A 21,873-nucleotide genomic window follows, 5' to 3' on the forward strand; every position below is an offset into this window, starting at 1 on the left:
AAGCACTTATAACAAAAGCAGATGTAGATACCTATCATTAGGTATACGAACGTTGTAGACATCTAGGCATAATTAAAAACACAATAAATGTTTTATTTAAAATTGATCACTTTTAACTAAAATTTGTTCTTTTTCTAAATTCAATATTCATTCTCATTAATAAATGAGCTATAAAGTTATCTTGAGATTTTTACAGGCATGAAATTCACTATACAAATATGCAACAGTCAGTATCATGATGTTCTGAGCCTCTTTACTGCTGACTACACAGATTACAAAAACCTGGATTGCAGGAATCTATGCTTAACAGTTATCTACACACCTTCCGCACTGGAATCTAGGCTGAAGTCTTGACTTTGTAATATTTTCTCTACAATGTCATCTGCATCCACCCTGGTGTCATCAACTCGCTTCAGCTGAGATTCTACAGAATCTTGTTTCACTGGGCATCTTTGAAAAGAATTACATTTTTTCCTTTTTATTATGTTATGAAAACAAAGTTTTTTAAAAATTAAAATTTATTCTTTAAACTAAAAGGATACCTGCTGAGCTTTTCTGAAGCTGTATCTTCTTTATCAGCTGTATCAAGATTTGGCTCAGCAATTTTCTGCTCAATTTCATCACATGGCTCTAGAATACTTTCAACTCCTGTTGATGTGCTTCCCACTGAGGTATTTCTCCTGTGGCAGAGCTCAGAGAAACTAGATGACCGGGAGTGACAGGTGCTATACCCTGTCAGAGAAAATCACCTTGGATATAATACACATATCAAACACTCTGCAATCTGACATCGTTCCCCCACATCACAAAAGTTTCAAGTCCCTTTGGAACAATAAGGAATTCAACTTCACTGTTAGCCTCTACCTGATACTTTTGACTGCTGGCTTGCATAGCTTGATGTTCTAGAATGTCCACAGGCACCAAGTTCGTCTGGAACAGAGGCACTCTTTGCTGAAAGATCTGTAATATGTCATAACATGATGTCATTCTTATTGCCAAAAAGTTAATGGTCAATTTGTATTCTAATCTGCAGACTTTATAAACTCCGCCAAGTTCATTATCAAAACAATAAGTTACAAAATGAGGGACATCCTTTTAAGTCAGTACAATGGAAACAACTGTATTGCAAGATATACAAAGTATTTAAATACCTTAGTTTGCTGAAGAATTATATTTTTCATAACATTAAAAAAATTATTTCGGTCCTTTATTAGTTCAGTCTGTGCAATAAACTCCTGTTTTTCAAAACATTTAACAGCACTCTATCTTAAAACTGCTATAGTTTTAGTGTTCAGTATTTCTCTAATAAAAATGACTCAGATGTATTCTTATAAATGTTCACAAAATTGGTAGGTTTTAGTGTGGTTTCTAAGGAAATACTGCTTCCTTAAAAATCCATCACAACAGCAAGCTAAAGAGTACTCTATTACTTTAATGTTAGTGTTGCTAGTGCTAGGCTATAATTTGGGCAATGTCTGTGGCTTAAATCAACACAGCATGGGATGTAGCACTGAGAATAAAAGTTCTTAAGAAAGTGATTATAGTATTCAGATTCAAAGTAAATGTACAAAAGGCAGTGTCAAAGCCATTTCTAATAGTTTCTGATCATGTGTATGTTCCAGGTGCCAATCATATATTTTCAGAACCAGGCTTCTTCCAGAGAATGCAGAACTGTGACCATTTTCCCTAGGGCACAATCATATTTGGAAACAAGAACTGTTTTTAACTTAGAAGCAGAAGGAAAGCAACTGAGTAACATAGCTATTATAGCAGCTATTCTATAAATGATACTGCATGTAGTTGGACCAACAAATGCTGCAAAACAAGGAAAATACTGGAGTAACCTGGTCCTTCTGCAAAGGCTTCTCATTTCTGGACAGAGTATAAGTGGCCCAAGCATCTCTACAGTGCTCCAAACGCAAACATTCAGCAAAATCTGAACTCAAAAAGTTGGTTCATATCGAGTTATGCAGCGCTCTTTACTTCTGGGTTTGGCCCAGATCTTAAGTCATCCACATATCTTCTGGTTTCCAAAATTTATTCATTCAATCAATATTTATTAATATTTTACCAAGTCAGGTGCCTAATGCTGTACAAGATATAGGAAGTACAAAATAAATAAGACAAAATACATGCTTAGAGTTTAGAGGTGGAAGCAAAACTTATACAATATGGTAAGTACAAAAATACAAGCACCAAAAAGCACCTATTAAGAGCTCCAAAGGACAGTGCATCTGACACAACCTGATAATGGGGGAAAGACCTCACAGAGGAGGTTAACCCCAGGACTTGAACAACGTATGGGAACTCCTGAGCTAGATGAGCAAGGAAAGGCACCGGGAAGAGCATGCCTTCTTTGTAGGGAAGCAGATCATTTGGAAAAGTTGGCATATAGGGTAGTGGAGTATAATAACTGAGGGAAAAGAGGCCAGAAAGATGAGTAGATGGCTGTTGATGAAGAACCTTCTATGAGTTTAAAGAAGAAAACAGTTCAGTGGCTTTAAGAAAGGGTGTGACATGATCGAATCTACATTTTGGGAAGAACACTTTGGCAACAGGATAAACAGGGGGCATAAGAGTGAAGGTTTTCATAATCCAGCTGAGAGTGAGAGATGTTTCATAGGCACAAATAGCAGGACTCAATAAGAAAGCAGAAGTTTGTGTCAGGAAAACTGAGGTAGAAAAGACAGGAGGAAAAGGTAGGAAGACTTGTGCTAGATATGTGGAATTAGAGACACCTGAGGATGCCTATTCAACAGTCACTCAACATCTACTGTGTCCCAGGCCTTCTGCTCGGGATACAGAGATAAATAAGACCTGATCATGAAGAACTTAGTTAGACTCTGGCTGGGTAGAAAGAGAAACAGATGGATTTCAGTGTTACATTTGGTATGAAGTGGACCTTTCCCCAAAGCATTTGATCACATTTACATCACACAATCACATTTACATTTATGTGATAGATAAAGCCAAGGGTATAGATGGTATTGCTCAAGGAAGTGAGGGGACCAAACCTTGTAGAACATCAATATGTAAAGGGAAGTTGGAGGAAGATGAAGAAGCCTCTAAGAAGCTAGAAAAGGAAAGGTCAGAGAGGTAGGAGCCAAGGGAAGAGAAAGCATCAAGAATGAATAACTGGCCATCAGATAAGACCAGAACAAATGTCCACAGGACTTGACAATCATGTATCTGGGGATAGCAGCAAGAGAGGGCAGATGATGGAAGCCAGATTGCTAATGTGTTTAGGAATAAATGGACAGTATATTCTTTCTAGAAGTTTCGCTATAAGAAGTGTGTGGTACATATATCATCTCTTGCTGATCTCTTTCTCTCTCTCTCTCCACACACACACACACACACACACACACACAGAGAGAGAGAGAGACAGATGTCTCTCTATACATTTGGGGCGGAGTGGGGGAAGAGAGAGAGCATATGAGCACATGCGCCAGCCTGCTGGAGCCTAAGGGAGTGCAGTAGATAGAGAAGGATGTAGGGCTAAGGAGTTTTTGTTTTCATTTGTTCAATACGAGAAAGAATTCAGAATATTTACATGCTGAAGAGAAGGAGCTAATGGAATGGTTACAAGTTCCCAAAAGATCCACTGATCCCAAAACAGGAAATTTCAGTCACCATTATTTATAAGAAACCAAATATTTGCATATTTTAAAAGGTAGTGAAAGGGTTAATTATATCACTTCACCTTTCCCTTCTTTCAAACAATACATCCTGTTCACATAATACTGACGAAAGAAGGAAGCTCCTAAGTCCTTTTCCTCCTGCAACCTTGACATTATCCCCACCACCATGTTTTTACTTCCGGAGCAGATTCTGACTGCTGCCAGAAGTGTGTCTGGAAATGTGGATCTCAAGGTGTGGTCAGGGACTAGCAGCATCAGCATCTTGTGGGAATGCCTTAGTAATACAAAACTTCAGGCTCTAACCCAGATCTACTGAATCAAACACTCTGGCTGCTGCCGCCAGCAACCTGTGGTTTCACAAGCCCTACAGGTGACTCTGATGCACACTAGGGCCTGAAAACCACTGACAGAGGGAAAGCGATCCATGGAAGAGAAGCGACACCCGAGAGGCAGAAGTTGCAGGGTAACGGAATGGGAAAAATGGAAAAAATCCTGTAGTACCTGTTGTACCTGTGGGGAGTAGATGCATACAGTGAGGGGAGTGTCATTGTAACATCTAGTTTTTAATCTGTCAGAGCACAATACTTTAGACAAAATAAAGCACTGGATCAGCCAAGAATTACAAAATTAAAACTGCTGATTCTTATTGGCCTGTTTCAAGTCAAATACCCACACAATTTTAAATGTGGAAGGGCTTTGGGAATTTTTAGGGCATCAAGTAGTCTCTCAGAAATTAAAAAACCAGTAAGCCACACATCCATACCTGCTATTCCAAGATGCACTTTGAGAGTCTCTCCACCTTTTCTATCTTCTTGCAAAGATTCAGATTCACCAGCAATTGGTATAGACATTGAAGTGGAGGGAGGCCTGTAAATAAACATTTACGAACTGGAGTTGTGGGGGAGCCTCAAAGTTTACAATACTGTTATTGATTGGTGAGCTTAGTAAGCCTTGGCATAAACTGCTTGGTGATGTTTTCACCCTTTGAGGGTGAAAGTAATAAAGATCAGCAAATAACGCATAAGCGTCTTTTCAAAACTTGAATAAAATTCGTAAGAGAAAAAGGTGTTTTTTTTTTTTTTTTACACATAACAAGAAAAGGGCATTGTCTCCACAGAGTCCTAAAAAGAGAGGCCTCTGTCAGTGTGAACCCAGCACTGGTCAAGGGAGGGTTGCTCTAACTGTCAACTCAGGACGGCACCTTTCAGCTGAGGAAGGCAGTGCCAAGCCCTTTTGAATCAGGCTGGGAGGAGAATGCCTCGTGCCTCCTGCTTCAGAGACTGTGCTCCCTGGCTGGCTCCACTCACTTCTTAAATAGTATCCATGGTTTTATCTTCTACTTTCATCTCTGTAAACAGTTCACCTGCCCAGGGAGAGTCTACAGAGAGGCCCAGTTGTTTAGATTTGTTTTTTGGATTGGATTCTCTGGGAGCAGTAATGGACCTATTTTCATTGGTTAATTCAAACTCCTATTCCACATAAAAGCTGTGAAGCAAGGAGGGGTAAATTTAATTTCTAACAGTTTTTTTTTCTTTAAAAATTTTTGGCCGGGTGCAGTGGCTCACGCCTGTAATCTCAGCACTTTGGGAGGCGAAGGTGGGTGGATCACCTGAGGTCAGGAATTCGAGACCAGCCTGGCTAACATGGTGAAACCCAGTCTCTACTAAAAATACAAAAATTAGCCGGGTGTGGTGGCATGCATCTGTAGTCCCAGCTACGCGGGAGGCTGAGGCAAGAGAATCACTTGAACCCGGGAGGCAGAGGTTGCAGTGAGCTGAGATCGCGCCATTGCACTCCAGCCTGGGCGACAGAGCGAGACTCCGTCTCAAAAAAAAAAAAAATTTTTTTATTTTTGTAGATACATAGTAGGTATATATATTTATGGGTTACATGAGATATTTTGATACAGGCATGCAATGCATAATAATCACATTAGGGTAAATGGGGTATCCATCACCTCAAGCATTTATCCTTTCTTACAAACAGTCCAATTATACTCTTATTTTTTACTTATTTATTTCGAGATAGGGTCTCGCTTTGTCACCCAGGTTGGAGTGCAGTGGCGCAATCATGGCTCACTGCAGCTTCCACTTCTCCAGCTCAAGTAATCCTTCTGCCTTAGCCCCCCAGTTAGCGGGGACTATAGGCACACAGAACCATGCCTGGCTTTTTTTCACATTTAGTAGAGACTTTAAATTTTTTTTGTAGAGATGGGGGGTCTCCCTATGTTGTCCAGGCTGGTCTCGAACTCCTGGGTTCAAGCAATCCATCTGCCTCAGCCTCTCAAACTGCTGGGATGACAGATGTGAGCCATGGTGCCCAGACTCTTTCAGTTATTTCAAAATGTACAATAAATTATTGTTGACTAGTGATCCCATTGTGATTTCTTTTTAACATAGGGATTTTTATTAGAAAACATCCCTAACCTTTTAAAAACATTTTTTTTTAGAGACAGGGTCTCATTATGTTGCCCAGGCTGGTCTCTAACTCCTGGTCTCAAGTGATCCTTCCACCTTGACCTCCCGAAGTGCTGGGATTGCAGGTGCGAGCCACCATGCCCAGCCAATCCCTAACCTTTTGAGGCTGATATTGCAGAGGAAAACCACATCTTCCTGGAAACTATCCCTTGGTGACCAGAGATAAAACAGGGAGCTGGTTGAAGGAATCAGGCAGCTAACCTGCTTTATGGCAATTCTTAAATTCTTGCCCTGTTATTCTTAATGGAGTTCTCAGACTACTCGGATTCTTGGGGATAGAGACATTTAAGATTGCTATTAAATCTATTGCATTTATTGACTATTTCCAGCCTAGGATCTCCTAAATTCTAGACTTACATATCCTATTGAGACGCTTTCAAGTATTTGTCCTACAGGTACATGAAACTCAATATATCCCCAACTAAACTCATCTTTCCCAAAACTGTTTTCTTCTTGTATTCTCTCTGTAAATGTCATTGCAATCCACAAAGTCACCAAAACTAGAATTATGGATATCACCTCTGCCTCCTTCCTAATAACATTTTCCCATGTCCAATCAATTTCCAAATCTCAGATCCTCATTTAGTATTTTTCCTATTCATCATCTCTTCTCCATCTCCACTAATTACTTGAGTTTTGGCCTTTGTACCTTTCTCCTGGCTGACTGCAAGGGTCTCCTTGCTGGTCTGCCAATCTCTACTCCATGTTACCATCACTGTGGCCTTTCTGAAACTTGCTTCTGAACATGTTACTCTCTTATTTAAAACCTTTCCATAGCTCCTTCGGCACAAAACTCAAATCTCTTAGAATTTGCAGTCTGGCCTAGACCTGCCTCTTCAATTACCAACAGCTGTATTTTCTTTTTTCTTTCTTTTTTCTTTTTTGAGATGGAGTTTCGCTCTTGTTTCCCAGGCTGGAGCGCAATGGCGTGCTCTCAGCTCACTGCAGCCTCCGCCTCCCAGGTTCAAGCGATTCTCCTGCCTCAGCCTCCTGAGTAGCTGGGATTATAGGTGCCCGTCACCATGGCTGGCTAATTTTTGTATTTTTAGTAGAGACAGGGTTTCGCCATGTTGGCCAGGCTGGTCTTGAATTCCTGGCCTCAGGTGATCCGTCCACCTTGGCCTCCCAAAGTGTTGGGATTACAGGCGTGAGCCACCACGCCCGGCCTGTATTTTCAAATAATGTAAAATAGCTTTGTGGGGGAAAAAAAAAAACACCCTGCATTAAATATTTCATGGGAAAAACTAATATATAGAAGAAACACAAAGAATGGAGCCTATAGTCATAGTCATTAATCACTGATGGCTGACTCATGCCTGCATGTCTAAAAATTCTTACCCTTTTAATGGGGCTGGCAGCTCTCTTACCTCCCTGGACAACTCAGTCTTGTTGAATAAATAATCACTGAGTGCTTGCCATGTGCCAGTTTCCGTTCTATTACCCCTTTTGTTCTGAAAATGCTTTTACATCCCTCATCTGAAATCACTTAATGTGGATCAAGCATAGAAAAAGAGATGGGATTACTTTAATTTGATTGCTTTATAGTAATGTTAAGAATATGTGAAAAATGACCTCATAAAATGACAACATTACCTACCTGACATTTCTTAAATACTCAATGCCCTGTAACGATGGCATAAACTTGTGCACACTGTTTTCTCTCCTGGGGTGTCCCTACCTACCTCCTGTGCTCAGTAAATTCCTAGTCATCCCCTAAACTTAGCTCAGTGTCCCCTTCTCAGTAAAGATTTCCCTGGCTTTGAAAGAACTGTGGCTAGGGATCCTATCCTGTGTGCCCCAGTGACATTGTATGCTGTGTGCCTGTCTCCCACATAATCAGTGAATCCCTTCAGAGCAGGGGCTGGTCTTTTCTAGCTTGTTAAGTCTTGGCATGTGGCAGGCAATCAATACACATGTACTGAATGAATGACTGCATCCTGGGACCCTGGAAGAATTAATTCCTTAACCTCTTAGTCTCAATGTCCTCACTCAAAAATATGGATAATATTTATATTACAGAGTTGTTTTAAGAATTAAGAGACAGTAACATTCGTGAAATCATTTTCACAAATGATAATTTCCTTCCTTTTGGAGTATGAACGCGTCAGAACCTTGCTATTCAAGAGACTTATATCACCCCTAGATCTGCTTTGCCACCAGATTTCCAAATGCAAGCTGAGTATACACTTTCTCTCTCAAAATATCTTTTTTCTTTATTAGCACTTTTCAGAGTGAGTTTCATTCTTTTACAAGAGTTGGTGGGTATTTAATGGGTTGTAGGGAACTATGCAATAAAGTTTAGGGTAGGTGGTTAGGCTGACTTACCAGCTGTCTTCTTCATAAATTCTGGCCTTATAGTATATAATTGGTGCTTCAGAAGAATTATACAATCTATGTCACAGATCTTCTGCTCAGAATATATTAAAACTAGGATTTAAACTTGAGACTAAGGATCTGCTGTACTCTTGTTTCTCAAGTAAATTTAAAACAATTTATATCATGAAAAATTTAAAGATAGACAAAAGCAGAGAATAGTAGAATGAAGCCCTCCAGCAGTTATTTACATCTTTGTTCTGGACAAAGATACTGAGCAAAGTCACGCAATTGCTCTGTTACTCGGTTTCCTCATTTGTACAATGAGAACTTGGATTACACCGACACTTTTAAAACTGGTTTCATGATCTCCTTTAGGGACTTCTGGAAGTAGGTAGGGGAGTGTGCTCAATGGAAAATCTACTCTTATCTTACCTAAGTTGGAGGGGATATAGAGTAAAATTTTATATACTAGGATTCATAATATATTTGCTTTATTTTTGAGACAGGTCTTGCTCTGTCACTCAGCCTGGAGTGCAGTGGCATGATCTTGGCTCACTGCAACCTCAGCTTCTTGGGCTTAAGGGATCCTCCCAACTCAGACTCCTGAGTAGCTGGGACTACAGGCGCACCACCACGCCTGGCTAATTTTTTAATTTATTTTTTGGTAGAGACGGGGTTTCACCATGTTGCCCAGGCTGGTCGTGAACTCCTGGGCTCAAGTGACCCACCTGCCTTGGCCTCCCAAAGTGTGGGATTACAGGCATAAGCCACCGTGTCTGGCTTTCATAATATATGTGAGCAAAGGATTTTGTAGCTAAATAGTCTAAAAAAAGATCACTGGATTAGACAACTTCCAACATTCTTTTCAGCTCTAAAGTAATGTGATTTTACATATTTGACATATATTTAAATATAACTTGATAAAACTAATTTACTTTTTACATCAGTAGTTAAAATGTTTTTCTATTCAGTACATATTCAGTATGTGCAAGTGTATGAATGTGTTAGAATTTCCCCTTTTTCAATGACATTTGAACAATTTCAAAGAGAAAAGAAAAACTACTGAGGGTTTGATTCTCTCGAAAAATACTTTTATGTATTTGGAATTAGGTAATGTCTGCTTATTTTTATGAATTACAAAAGTCTTTCTCTGTAAATATAAACTCCAGATTGTCAGAATTAAATTTATGGAGATAATATAAAACATTACATGATCTACTTTCAAGCTCTTCAATATGTGAGTTTAAATAGAGACAGAAAAGGGAAGAGAAAGGGCAACAAAGGGAATATCCATAAAAAGTTTATGAGAAGGAATGATCAATTTATTTTCTTCTACTAAGTTTTGCTGCTCATTTTCTTATTTTACCCTAAATCTTACTCCACTAGAAAAACAGTTACCTGAGACACCAAAAATAGTATAGCAATATTGGTTTAATCCCAAGAAAGCAGAAAATAAAGGAGTCAGGAAACCATGGTTTATGAGAAGACAGCACAGGAAGACTAAGTTATAGGAAGATGTGTGGTTTTAATCAAGAATTGATTTTTTTTTTTTTTTGAGACAGGGGCTTGCTCTGTCACCCAGGCTGGAGTATAGTGGTGCAATCTTGGCTCACTGCAACCTCCACTTCCCAGGCTCAAGCAATCCTCCCCTTAGCCTCCCAAGTAGCTGGAACCACAGGTGTGCATCACCACGCCTGATTTTTGTATTTTTTGTAGAGTGATCCTCCTGCCTCAGCCTCCCAAAGTACTGGGATTACAGGCGTGAGCCACCGCGCCTGGCCAGATGTTGCTTTCTAAGTTACAACTCTTAAAAACATGAAGTTGATACATAGGGAGGTAATGTTTTCTTTAGTTTTCTATGTGTATTTTTCTCAGATATTTCAATGATATCAATGAACTTTCATTTTTAATCATTAAGTGTCCTCAAGGCTGCTGACAGGCAATCCTGCATTTCCCTGTTCCTTTCACGCTCGCTCTCTGCGAGGACTTCTGCACACCTTCTCCTTTCTTCAAACCCCTTCCTCTATCTTCCCTGTCCTTGCTCTTCAATGAGCACTTTGTTTCCTATTTCACTAAGAAATCTGAAGCAACTGGAAAAGAACTTCTATATGCTTCCATTTCTCCTCTACCTGCATCAGTAGCCATGTTCTCTGCCTTCCTCCCTCCAACAATCCAAGGGTGCTGTTCTAGCAACAGTCCCTTTTCTGGATCATCAGTTTTTCCCTCTTGTTGAGCCAATACTATCGGTACTCAAATATGCTATATCATCTTCCATCTTAAAAATGAACAAAACCTGCCCTACTCCAAATCCTCTCTTTACTTATGACCCCATCTTTCTGTTCCTTTTTTATAGCAAAACCCCTCATAAGAATTGTTTATACTCACTGTCTCCAATTTTTCTCCTCCCAAACTCTCTTTAACCCACGCTCAAAAGGCTTTAGTCTAAGGGCATTCTACCAAAGTGCCTGCCAAAGTCATCAACGGTCTCTATACTGCAAATTCCAAGGGTCAATCCTCAGTCTTCATTTTCTGAGACCCACTCCAGCAGCGTGTGACGCAGGTGCTTATTCGTGCCTTTCTAAGGCCGTTTCTTCATTTGGTTTTCAGGACAGGACTCTGCTTTGCTTTCCTCCTCTGATCACACTGGTGGTTTCTTTGCTCATTCTTCTTCCCAATCTTCCCGACCTCTAACACGCTGGGGTGTCCCCACCTCAGTTTCTGGTCCTTTTCCATTTCTACTCGTTCCCTCTAGTTATTTATTCAAGTCTCATGGCTTTAATTACTACCTGTATGCTGATGATGTAATAATTTCCAAACTTCTATCTCCTGCCCAGATCTCCCCACTGGACTCTAGTTGATCTATCCACCAACTGCCTACTTGACATGCCCCGCTGGATGTTAAATAGGGATCTCCAATTTAAAACGTCTAACACCCAAGCTCCCAATTTGTTCCTCTTGTCTTTCTCATCTCAACAAATGAGAGCACCATTCTTCCAGTTACTCAGGCTCAAAACCTTGGATTACTGAAAACAGCCTTTAATCTACTTATTTGTGTCCCTGTCCCCTTTGTTACTCCTACAGATTGTCTATTCCCTATCTAGCAGCCACAAGTCAGATAATTTTACTCCTCTGCTCAAAACCTCCAATAGCTTTTCTATCTCACTCAGAGTGTGAGTGGCAGTCCTTTTTATAATGGCCACAAGACTCCTTATCATCTGACCTCATCTCCTGTCACCCGCCTCTTCATTCACTCTGCTTTAGACCCGCTGCTCTCCAGGCAGCTACTTGAACGTGCCAAGAACACTTCTCCCTCAAGGTCTTTGTCCTTGTTTCCTCTACCTCAAATACTCTTTCCCCTAATGCCGGTGTGATTTGCTTCCCACCTCCTTCAGGTCTCTACTCAAATATCATCTTTACTGGGGGGGCCTCCCCTGACTACTATATATAGAATAGCAACACTTCTCTTCACGATGGCCCTCCCATCCTTTTTCTCCAAAGTGCTTATGACTGTTTGTATATTATATATTTACTTGTTAGCTTATTGTCCATTTTCCTGAATATAAGCTCCAGGATGGCAGGGACTTAATCTATTTTGTTCACAGCTGTTTCTCTAGTATCTAGAATATGGCCTAACACATGGTAAGGCACTTAATAGGTGTTTATTGAAGAAATGAATATGTTCACAGAAGCTATATTAAAAATTTTTGCTTATATAATTTTACCCAAAACCTGAAGATGATGAAAGACCTATAGCATTAATAATTTAGAGTATGGAGAACTCATTTGGTAATAGGTAAACATAACTTCTAAGAGGGTCAGGTCAGTCTCCCAGGGAAGAAACTATCCCTTAACTGGTATTTTCCTATAAGCACTACAAAATATTAATGTAAAAATTTAAACAAATAAATCTTTCTTATACTTTTAGATACATAATCCATTTATTGGGTATCAACTTACGTTTTAAAACATGGGTCACCAGACATCAGTTGCATACTGATCAAAACCTAAACATAAAAAAAGAAATATCACGATTATAAAAAATTATAAAATGCTTCCTTCACAGCACTTAGTCCGATATTTTCTATTGGGAAAGCATTAAATAAAATGATTGTTGAATTGGGTTATATCCATGGGAGGCTGAGGCAGGAGGACTGTTTGAGCCAAGGAGTTTGAGGTTATAGTGAGCTATGGTCATGCCACTGCACTCCCGCTAGGCAACAGAGCAAGACCCTGTCTCTATTAAAAAAAAAAAAAGAAGTGGGTTCTATTCAATATTCAATTACTGCTCCATATAGATTAAAATCATTTTTAACATTCAAAACCTCAAAACTGCAAAAATCAGAATGGAAATAATGGAAACAAATAGCAATAATAGTTCACCAGTAATAATCCTGTGGGGGTGTGGCTGTGCTAATCTATCTGTCTTTACTCCCAAATTCCTGTGGTACCTAAGTGTCTGGTAATGTTTTCCTTCAAGTTGCCACGTTGATGTTTCAAGGGATGCCAGCTGGTGGCTTCTAAGAGTAAAAAGCTTCTGGCCTTTGTTCCAGCTTTAGATCAGAATTTAAAGCTTTTTTTTTTTTTTAAATTCTTGAGATAAGGTCTTGCTTTGTCACCCAGGCTGAAGTGCAGTGGTGCTATCACAGATCACTGCAGTCTTAAACTCCTGGGTTCATGATCTTCCTGTCTCAGCCTTCTGAGTAGCTGGGACTATAGGACGCCACGCCTGGCTTTTTCTTTTCTTTTCTTTTTTTTTTTTTTTTTTTTTTTTGCAGAGATGGAGTCTTGCTTATGTTGTTCAAGCTGTCCTCTATCTTGAACTCCTGGCCTCAAGTGATCCTACCGCCTTGGCCTCCCAAAGTGCTAGGATTATAGGTGTGAGTCACTGTGCCCAGCCAGCATTTAAAGCTTTTCAAATATTTTCTAAGATGCTACTATTCTCTAGTAGCTGACTACCTTTAACAGTCAGTCATAGGACCTCTTTATGTTCTTATGGGAATAATAATGATAATGGTAATAGTAACAACAACATTAACAACAATCATGATTTGAGAATTCATTATGTGCCAGGCATAAGCTATGTGTTTAATATGCATTATTTCCTTTAATTTTCAGTATTCCTAGGAGAGAGCAATTATTTTCATTTTAACCTCAGGGAGATTAAGTGATATTTTAAAAACCAGATAACTAGTAAAGGGCAGAGCTGAGATGTGATCCCAGGGCTGCACATAGCAAAATTCATAGTCTTAATGAATACAAGAATATGTACATTGTTGTATGTTCTGCAGCTAATGGATGACATGTATCTTATATAGCCTTATTTCATTCCTATCTCCTCATCCCAGCACCTCCATGACTATTTTTTCTCTTTAAATGCCAAATCTATCCTGCTGCACTGATTTCCTCATCATCTCTTCTTTCATAGAACCCTGAGGTCTGCTTTCCAACTCCATCAAAACTGCACTCTTGAATATCATGGATGTCTCAAAAAGGAGATGGAGATGGCACATACAGCTTTAAGGAACTGAATAGTTAAGTAGAACAGAGATGTGGGACAGTAGTTGGAGAAGATGAGAGGTTAATTTTTGTCTTTTTTTATAAATATGGGAGACAGTGGAGCTGTTTCTTTATATGTTGATGAGGATAGTTCATTCGAGGTAGAGATGATGAGAAGAGGGGATAATCTAAGGGGTAAAGCTCTTGATTAGGCAAACTTTGGATTCCAGAAGCCAAGAGGCAGGACTGACTTCTGACAGGAGAGGGGACATGCCATCCATTGTAACAGGAGACAAAAAGGATAAGGCGGGAGAGGCAGGTAAAGTCTATGATGGGAAGATGAGGAATTTGAGTTTAATGGCTTCTGTTTTCTCAATAGGATAAGGCAAGGTCAGTATCTGAGAGCAAGAATAATGTGTTGGGATACGAGGAGAAAAAAGGTATGAGACAGAATATCTAAAATTGAGAAAGGAAGCATATGAAGGAAGTGGAGTATGACTGCCAGATGGCAGTGAGCATGGCTTTAGTAATGGCAGCTAGTCTGGTTGTATGATTCTCTTCAGCAATGCTCAGCATGCAAGGGTAGATATTTAATAACTGAGTTAACAAAAGTTGGGGATTATTCAGACAATGCAGGGAGACAGGGACAGAGGAGCCAGGAGTATTTTTTTTTTTTTTTTTTTTTAGAGATGGGGTTCTCACTATGTTGCCCAGACTGGTCTTGAACTCCTGCCCTTATATAAGGACCCATGAAATTTAAGCTGGATAGACAGGGAAGCAGAAGCAAGTCAGGGCTGATGGATAGTGGGAAAGTGGTAAGGTTAAAGATAGCTAAGTGAGTAGGAGACTAAGAGGACTGGAAACATAAGGGATAGTGGTAGGAGGAAGAAAACTTTAAATTGAAATTTTTTTGGGGGCGAAGTTTCTAGGAGTAAAAAGGTCTAGACTCTAGAGTGTGACCATGGGAGTAGGAACTGAGATGAGGAGGAGGAAAATATTGCTGGAGACAGGGAGTTTAAGGAACTGAGAAGCCTTAGACTCATAGAAGATCAGCTATCAGGAGAGAAAATATAGATAAGATAGTCCACAGGGCTAGCTCGCCTGCACAGATGGTGAAGCTATGGAAAAATGATGACCTGAGAAGAACTATAGAGAAAAACTGTGAGCCAGGAGCTAAGTCATCAATGGATAGGAGCGAGAAGGTAGCTAAGGGGTCAGGAGATGGCACAGATTAGGAAAGGAGAGAGTGTTATGACTGAATGGCACGATCTTCAAAGAGCATGTTTTTTTTTTTTTTTTGTAGGACAAAGTGGGAGAGACAGTGTGGAAGGATGAATGGGAAGCCAGAAGGAAACTACTCCATGAGTTGGCTCTTACGAAAGTGAGGGCCTGAAATTAAAAAGTTATTTCAACTTCCAATGATAACACTGTCATTCTGAGAAGAATTATCCATCTTTTCATGTAAGAAATACGAGGAAATAAGAACCCTGATCAGGCAGCAGAAGATATGCACTGTGGTCCCAGCTCTGCCACTGACTACTTTTGTGAGATACTTTAGTTTCAGCTCTTCATCTATAAAATGTGAATAACAATCTATCCTCATCTGTCTAATCCTGTTCATCTCATGGAGATATGGGCAAGTGCTTTGAAAACTTTTTAGAGTTATAAAACCACAAAACTATGCAATCAACATGATGTATACAGAAGTTTATATTGTGATACTTTTCTAATTTCTTCCTTGTCTTCTGAACATTTTCCTTCCCATATCAACTCGCTGTCCCACCTTTCTTTCCAGCTGCTAAATTTGTGTGAGGGTTACAAAAACCACTTTATGCATTGGACCAGCCATAATAACCATTTTACACATTTTCGTATGTTCAGAGCTTAAGATTTGTTGCAAAAAAGTTTGAAAACTGTAGAGTATAAGGTAATTCTTTGCTTCACTAACTTTTGAACACCAGTTTTTACTCAGAATTATTTTCCTTTCTTATTAGATAACTTACCATCATGGGGTAACCTAACTGAAACACTGCAAAAGGTCTATCTAATGGGGTTTCCCAGGTGCAAAGTACTTTACAAATATTTTCTCAATTAATCTCATTTAATACTACAATTAACTCTATGAAGTATACATTTGTACTCATTACTAGAGCACATAGCTCCTGACGGTACTTGGAAAAAGCCGGGCAGATGCCCAGAAGTGGGTTCCATCTGTCACTTCACTAGTTTACAAGAGAACCCAGTGGCTTCTATGTACCTATCACAGCTGCTCTGTACATCACCTTATGGGAGCTACAAACATTTTAAGGTATTCATTTAATTCATCATGCTCCTTCCTCCCAATGAGCTCTTATGTTGCAGTGGTGTATGTATTCTCTGAATGTTCAAAACATCAAAGAAAAACACCTTAGGACCATGAAGGTGAACATTTGTTACTTTTCACTGCATTTGTGACTTAGATGGGGTTTTTCCCTAAGTGACGAATACTTCAGTGGTATGGTCAGTTTACCATATCAGCATTGATTCACATCTTGTCCTAAGCATATGTGGACAAGTATTTAAAGGCAGATAATCTTATTTAAAGTTTTTTTTATTTAAATATAAATAAAAAAATTTATTTATGTATTTTTTTAAATATAAATTTTATTATATTTTAAATATAATAAATTTAAAGGCAGATAATCTTATTTAAAGGCAGATAATAAGCCTTTAATTATTTAAAGGCTTATTTAATAAGTCTTTATTATTTATTTAAAGGCAGATAATCTTATTCTTGACAAGTAAATCCTGAAACGTGCTTACTTTAAGAATGGAATTATCCTGTCTTGTATTTTTGGTATCATAGCCTTCCAGTAAACAGCGGCGAGTGGTATTTCCTGATCCAGCAAACTCTGCCAGGTTTAGATCTGCAAAGCCCAGCTATGAAAAGAAAGAGAATTATATTAATAGACTATCTAGTAGGCTTCTATCATATGCTCCTGAAAATAAATATTCAACCCATACCCTAGACAGGTTTTCTCCAACTTCATTTATTTGCAATTTCTGACATCTTAATACCTGTTCTATTATTTGCTTTGTGTTTTTAAATTGGTTCACCTTTTATATGAATTTATTTATTCTACTCTTGTGTTCAGCAACAGGATCTTTGAAATCAGATTTGATGTGGTAAATATATTTTTTCTATATACATTAAAGAATATATATTACTGTTAAAGTAAAAATAATGTACATCAAACAGCTAAAATCATTGCAAGTAGTGGTATTTACATCACCCTGTGGGAAATACTAGCAAACCAAGAGTGATAATTTGCATACACATAGAAAAGAATGATTAGACTCTTCTCTCCCTATTCTGGGTCCGGTTCTATGCCAAGTTAACCACTGGTGAAGGCAGATAGTTGCAGGTTATTAAGTTTTCACTCCCCATGCAAGAACTGGAGTGACTTCAGTGAATCACCTATTTTCTTTGGTACCAGTGCCTTCTCTTTCACTACCTTCCACGTTTGCCTTGCTGATCATCCTTGAACTGAATCTCTCTTTATGAAACCTAATTCCTCCCTTTCTCAGAGCTCTGCCCCACATCAATCCCCTCTGCTGCTGTCAGAAGTTCAGCTCAAACCTGTTCCTTCTTGTTATTACTGCCCAGGTTCAGTCCCCATTTTCTGCAGCTGCCAAAGGTTGCCCTATAGTCTTTCCTCTGTTGTTGCTCAACCCTGTCTCTCATTTCCATGTGGTAGAACAAATCAACCCCATTATATCATTATATCATTTTTTGAGCAAGCTAAGTCTATATACAGTCTTTTTATTTACAAAAAATGAATTGAGTTGCAACTTATTAAGCATATTTCCATAAATATACAATAAAAAGTATTATACATTTCAAAAACTGCTGTGATTCTAAGTTGTTTCCCTTAGGGTTTTAAAACACACAGTGGGCACATATAAATGGCATTCAAGATGAATATTTTAATTGCAGGCTGGAGCATTATTTTAATAGCTTTTAATTGGTACAAAAAGAATGAAGAATAAGAACCCAGAGAGCAGCTGAAGGGCCACAAGCCCCAAATGCAATAAGTCAGACACACATCAGGCAGCAGTAATATCCACCTAATTTGCACATGGTTACTCTTGTCTTATTGCCTCTCTTTTTTTTTGAGATGGAGTCTCGCTCTGTCACCCAGGCTGGAGTGCAGTGGCACGATCTTGGTTCACTGCAAGCTCTGGCTCACTGCAAGCTCTGCCTCCTGGCTTCACGCCATTCTCCTGCCTCAGCCTCCCAAGTAGCTGGGACTACAGGTGCCCACCACCACGCCCGGCTAATTTTTGTTTTGTATTTTTAGTAGAGATGGGGTTTCACCGTGTTGGCCAGGATGGTCTCGATCTCCTGACCTCGTGATCCGCCTGCCTTAGTCTCCCAAAGTGCTGGGATTACAGGTGTGAGCCACTGCACCCGGCTGTCTTATTGCCTCTCTTAGAGGGGCAAAAGATCAGCAGAAAAAGCTTGGATATGTCCAGGACAAAGCCATATCCAACTGGGCATGTGAATACTTACATGACTGATCACACATTATCAGTGCACCCTATTATGATTCATACATTATCCTTCTCGTTGACCCTCCAACATCGCTTTCTCATCCTCACTCTCTGCTGATGACCTTACTTCCTATTTCAATCGGAAAATTAAAGCAATCAAAAGAGCACTTAACTTCCATAAGCTTTTACTGCCAGTGACATCCACTCACCTACCTGCATCTGTGCCCACATGCTTGCTTTCCCACTTACAGTACTGTCTGAAGCCAACCACTCTCCTCTCGCCCACTCAAGTTAATCACTTCAGTTATGCCTTCTGCTCTTGTGCATTCTAAAATTTCCCTTCTCTGCTGGATCGTTCCCAAAACCACACAAACATGCTGGATTTTCTCCTACTTTAATGAACAAAAGAAAACAAAACAAAACCTCACCCTTTGTCTCTCTCCAGGCTATTGAACCATTTTTCTGGCCCTCTTTACAGCAAAATTTCTTGTAAGAGTTTTTTTTTAATTTTATTTTAAGTTCTGGGGTGCATGTGCAGGACGTGCAGGTTTGTCACATAGTTTGCTATGGTGATTTACTGCACCTATCAACCCATCGCCTAGGTATTAAGCCCAGCATGCAATAGCTATTTTTCCTGATGCTCTTGCTCCCCCCGCCCCCTCCCGACAGGCCCCAGTGTGTGCTGATCCCCTCCCTGTGTCCACGTGATCAACATTTGTTCAGCTTGCACTTATAAGTGAGAACATGCAGCGTTTGGTTTTCTGTTCCTGCATAAGTTTGCTGAGGATAATGGATTCCAGCTCCAACCATGTCCCTGAAAAGGTCATGATCTCGTTCCTCTTGAAAGAGTTTTCTCTGCGGTCTCCTATTCCTCTGTGCCTGGCTACCTGGCCAACTTCATTTCCTCCTCCTCATTTACTCTGGCAGCCACAATGTCCTCTTTCTTGAAAATGCCAAGATCACTTCAAGGCCTTTAGCACTTACTGTTCTTTTGCGGGAAATGCTGTCTCTCAGATTTTCTTATAGCTTTCTCTTTTACTCCATTCAGGTCAATGTTTAAAAGTCATCTCTCTAAAGGGGCCTTCCCTGACCATCCTATATCACATCCCTCTTCTCTCCCTTACCCTGTAGTTACCGCCTTCCACCCCTTACCCGCTCTATTTTTCTCCTTAGTAGTTACCATCACATCATGTACACACATATTTCATATTTGCTTATTGTCTGTCCCTCCAACAACCCCTGCTCCCATTAGCATGTAAGCTCCACAAATGCAGGGGATTTGTCTGTTTTGTTCACTGCTGTATCTCCAGTACTTAGAATAGTACCAAGAACAGTGCCTGGCACTTAATACACATTTGTTGAATAAAAGAATAGCCCATTGGCTTACCATCTACTATTGTAATGTTGGTATATTACAATGTCAATAAGTTAAAAAAGGGGAGAATCTGATCAGTGCCTCTTATGCCTGCATGTTTATGTCCCCCCAAAATTCATATGTTGAAACCCTAACCCCCAAAAGGGTGGTATTAGGTGGCAGGGCCTATAAGAGGTAATTAGGTCATGAGAGTGGAGTCCTCAAGAATGGATTAATGCCCTTTTAACAAGACACAAGAGAGCTTGCTTCCTTTTTCTCTGCTCTCTGCCATTTGAGGACACCATGAGATGACAGACATCTGCAAAGCAGAAAGCAGGCCCTCACCAGACTGGATCCACCAGCACCTTGATCTTGGACTTCCCAGCCTCCAGAACTGTGGGAAATAAATGTTGTTTAAATCACCTAATCTACGGTAATCTGCTATAGCATCCCAAACTAACTAAGACAGCCCCTATTAAAAAGTATATTAAAAGGTGGGGCATGTCAATGTGATATTTCAGGCTAAAAGTTACTAATGAGTGAAGTCAATATTATCAAGCATCTTTTATATGACAGGCCCAGTTGTAGACACTGGGAAACAGTGATGAACAGGACACCTACTCTGCCTTGAAAGAGCTTCCATTCTAGTGAAGAACCAGAAAGTCTGTTTCCTTATGATTTTTTCTTTGGCTTCACTGAGTAACTGTCTCATGAAATGGCATATATACATAAACACTAGCTGTATTTGTCCCAGATATTAATTCATTCATGAAATAATCTTCAGCATCCACATTTCAGGTAATATGGAAGTCATTCCTACTCTTTAATAGGGGAGGACAGAAAAGTGAACAGATCTTTAATGCGTTTGAAAGTGCTGTGATAGAGGAAGACACAGTTACAAGAAAGAGAGGAAAAGAAAAGTTCTCAGTGGGGAGGGATGCCTAAGTTGAGTCTTTAATGATACATGAGTTGACAGGACAAGAGGAGGGAGAAATATAAGCATGGCAGGAAAAAACATCAAGTTACAAATCAAAAGGCTAAGATAGCATGGGATACTCCAGGAGGTTTGTGAGGGTGGTATGTGTGAGGCATAAGGATGAGTGTATGAGTGTTTATGTGTGTGTTCATGTGCAGATGACAGCAGAGATGACAAGATGTGTCTTACATGCCAGACACATGTAAATTAAGAAATTTTCATTTTCCTTTATAAGCAATGAATAGCTGCTAAAGGACTAAAAATGGGGGAATGATATGATCATGTTTTAATTTTAGAAAGATTACTTTGGCAATAATATGGAGGATGGAGGGAGATAACAGAGACAGACTCTAGAAGGCCAGTGCAGGCTGTAAATAAAAAATAATGAAGGCATAACCTGAGGCAGTGGCCCTGGGAATGGAGAGAAGGTATGGTTTCAAGACCTTTTTAGAGGTGAAAAATCAAGAGGACTGGTCAATTACAGCAGACCTTGTTGTTTGCCTAGCCCAGAATCAATGCCCTGCTATTCCTTGATAGCAAAGCCTTGATTTATTTTATTTATTTATTTATTTACTGAGACAGGGTCTCACCATCTTGTCCAGGATGGTCACGAATGCCTGGGCTCAAGTGATCCTTCCACCACAGCTTCCCAAAGTGCTGGGATTACAGGCATGAGCCACCACGCCCAGCCACAAAACACTGGTTTTATTCAGGTGTCCAGCCTCAGTTCATCCATGTGTACAAGGAAAGAAACCCAAACCCTAGCTCATTGTTAGATTGTGATTAGTTTAAGCTAACCACGGCAATCCATTCTTATTGCCTACAACTAGTTTAGGGTGGGCATATAATCCAGTTCCAGCCAATGAAAGGTATGGGAAAACCCTCTGAGGGCCATCTAAGAAACGTTTCCTCACTCAAAACAAAGTAATACAGGGAGAAGCAGCTGGATTTTTGTCATATGTGAATGTGTTGACTTAAAATTAAGCAGCCAGCCACCTGGTGTCCAGGAGGGGAGCTGGCCAAGAACAAAGTCATCACATAGAGAATGGCAGAATGGAAAGAGAAAAATAATATGAGTTC

At 39.7% G+C, this 21,873-nt stretch overlaps 1 protein-coding gene across 2 annotated transcripts in view; it reads right to left on the reverse strand.

Moving 5' to 3' along the window:
* The window catches only part of EEIG2 (EEIG family member 2), an 82,407-nt gene that overhangs the window by 17,555 nt on the left and 42,979 nt on the right, over positions 1–21,873 (reverse strand). For both annotated transcript variants that reach the window (XM_054445778.2, XM_054445078.2), the window contains exons 4-9: positions 16,733–16,849; positions 12,392–12,438; positions 4,405–4,508; positions 865–960; positions 543–732; positions 323–450 (exon numbers count right to left, since the gene is read on the reverse strand). In XM_054445778.2, the coding sequence (XP_054301753.1) occupies positions 323–450; positions 543–732; positions 865–960; positions 4,405–4,508; positions 12,392–12,438; positions 16,733–16,849 (682 nt within the window). The remainder of the gene's footprint in view (positions 1–322; positions 451–542; positions 733–864; positions 961–4,404; positions 4,509–12,391; positions 12,439–16,732; positions 16,850–21,873) is intronic.

Source organism: Pongo pygmaeus, chromosome 1 (genome assembly GCF_028885625.2).
Source record: "Pongo pygmaeus isolate AG05252 chromosome 1, NHGRI_mPonPyg2-v2.0_pri, whole genome shotgun sequence".
Taxonomy (NCBI): Eukaryota; Metazoa; Chordata; class Mammalia; order Primates; family Hominidae; genus Pongo; species Pongo pygmaeus.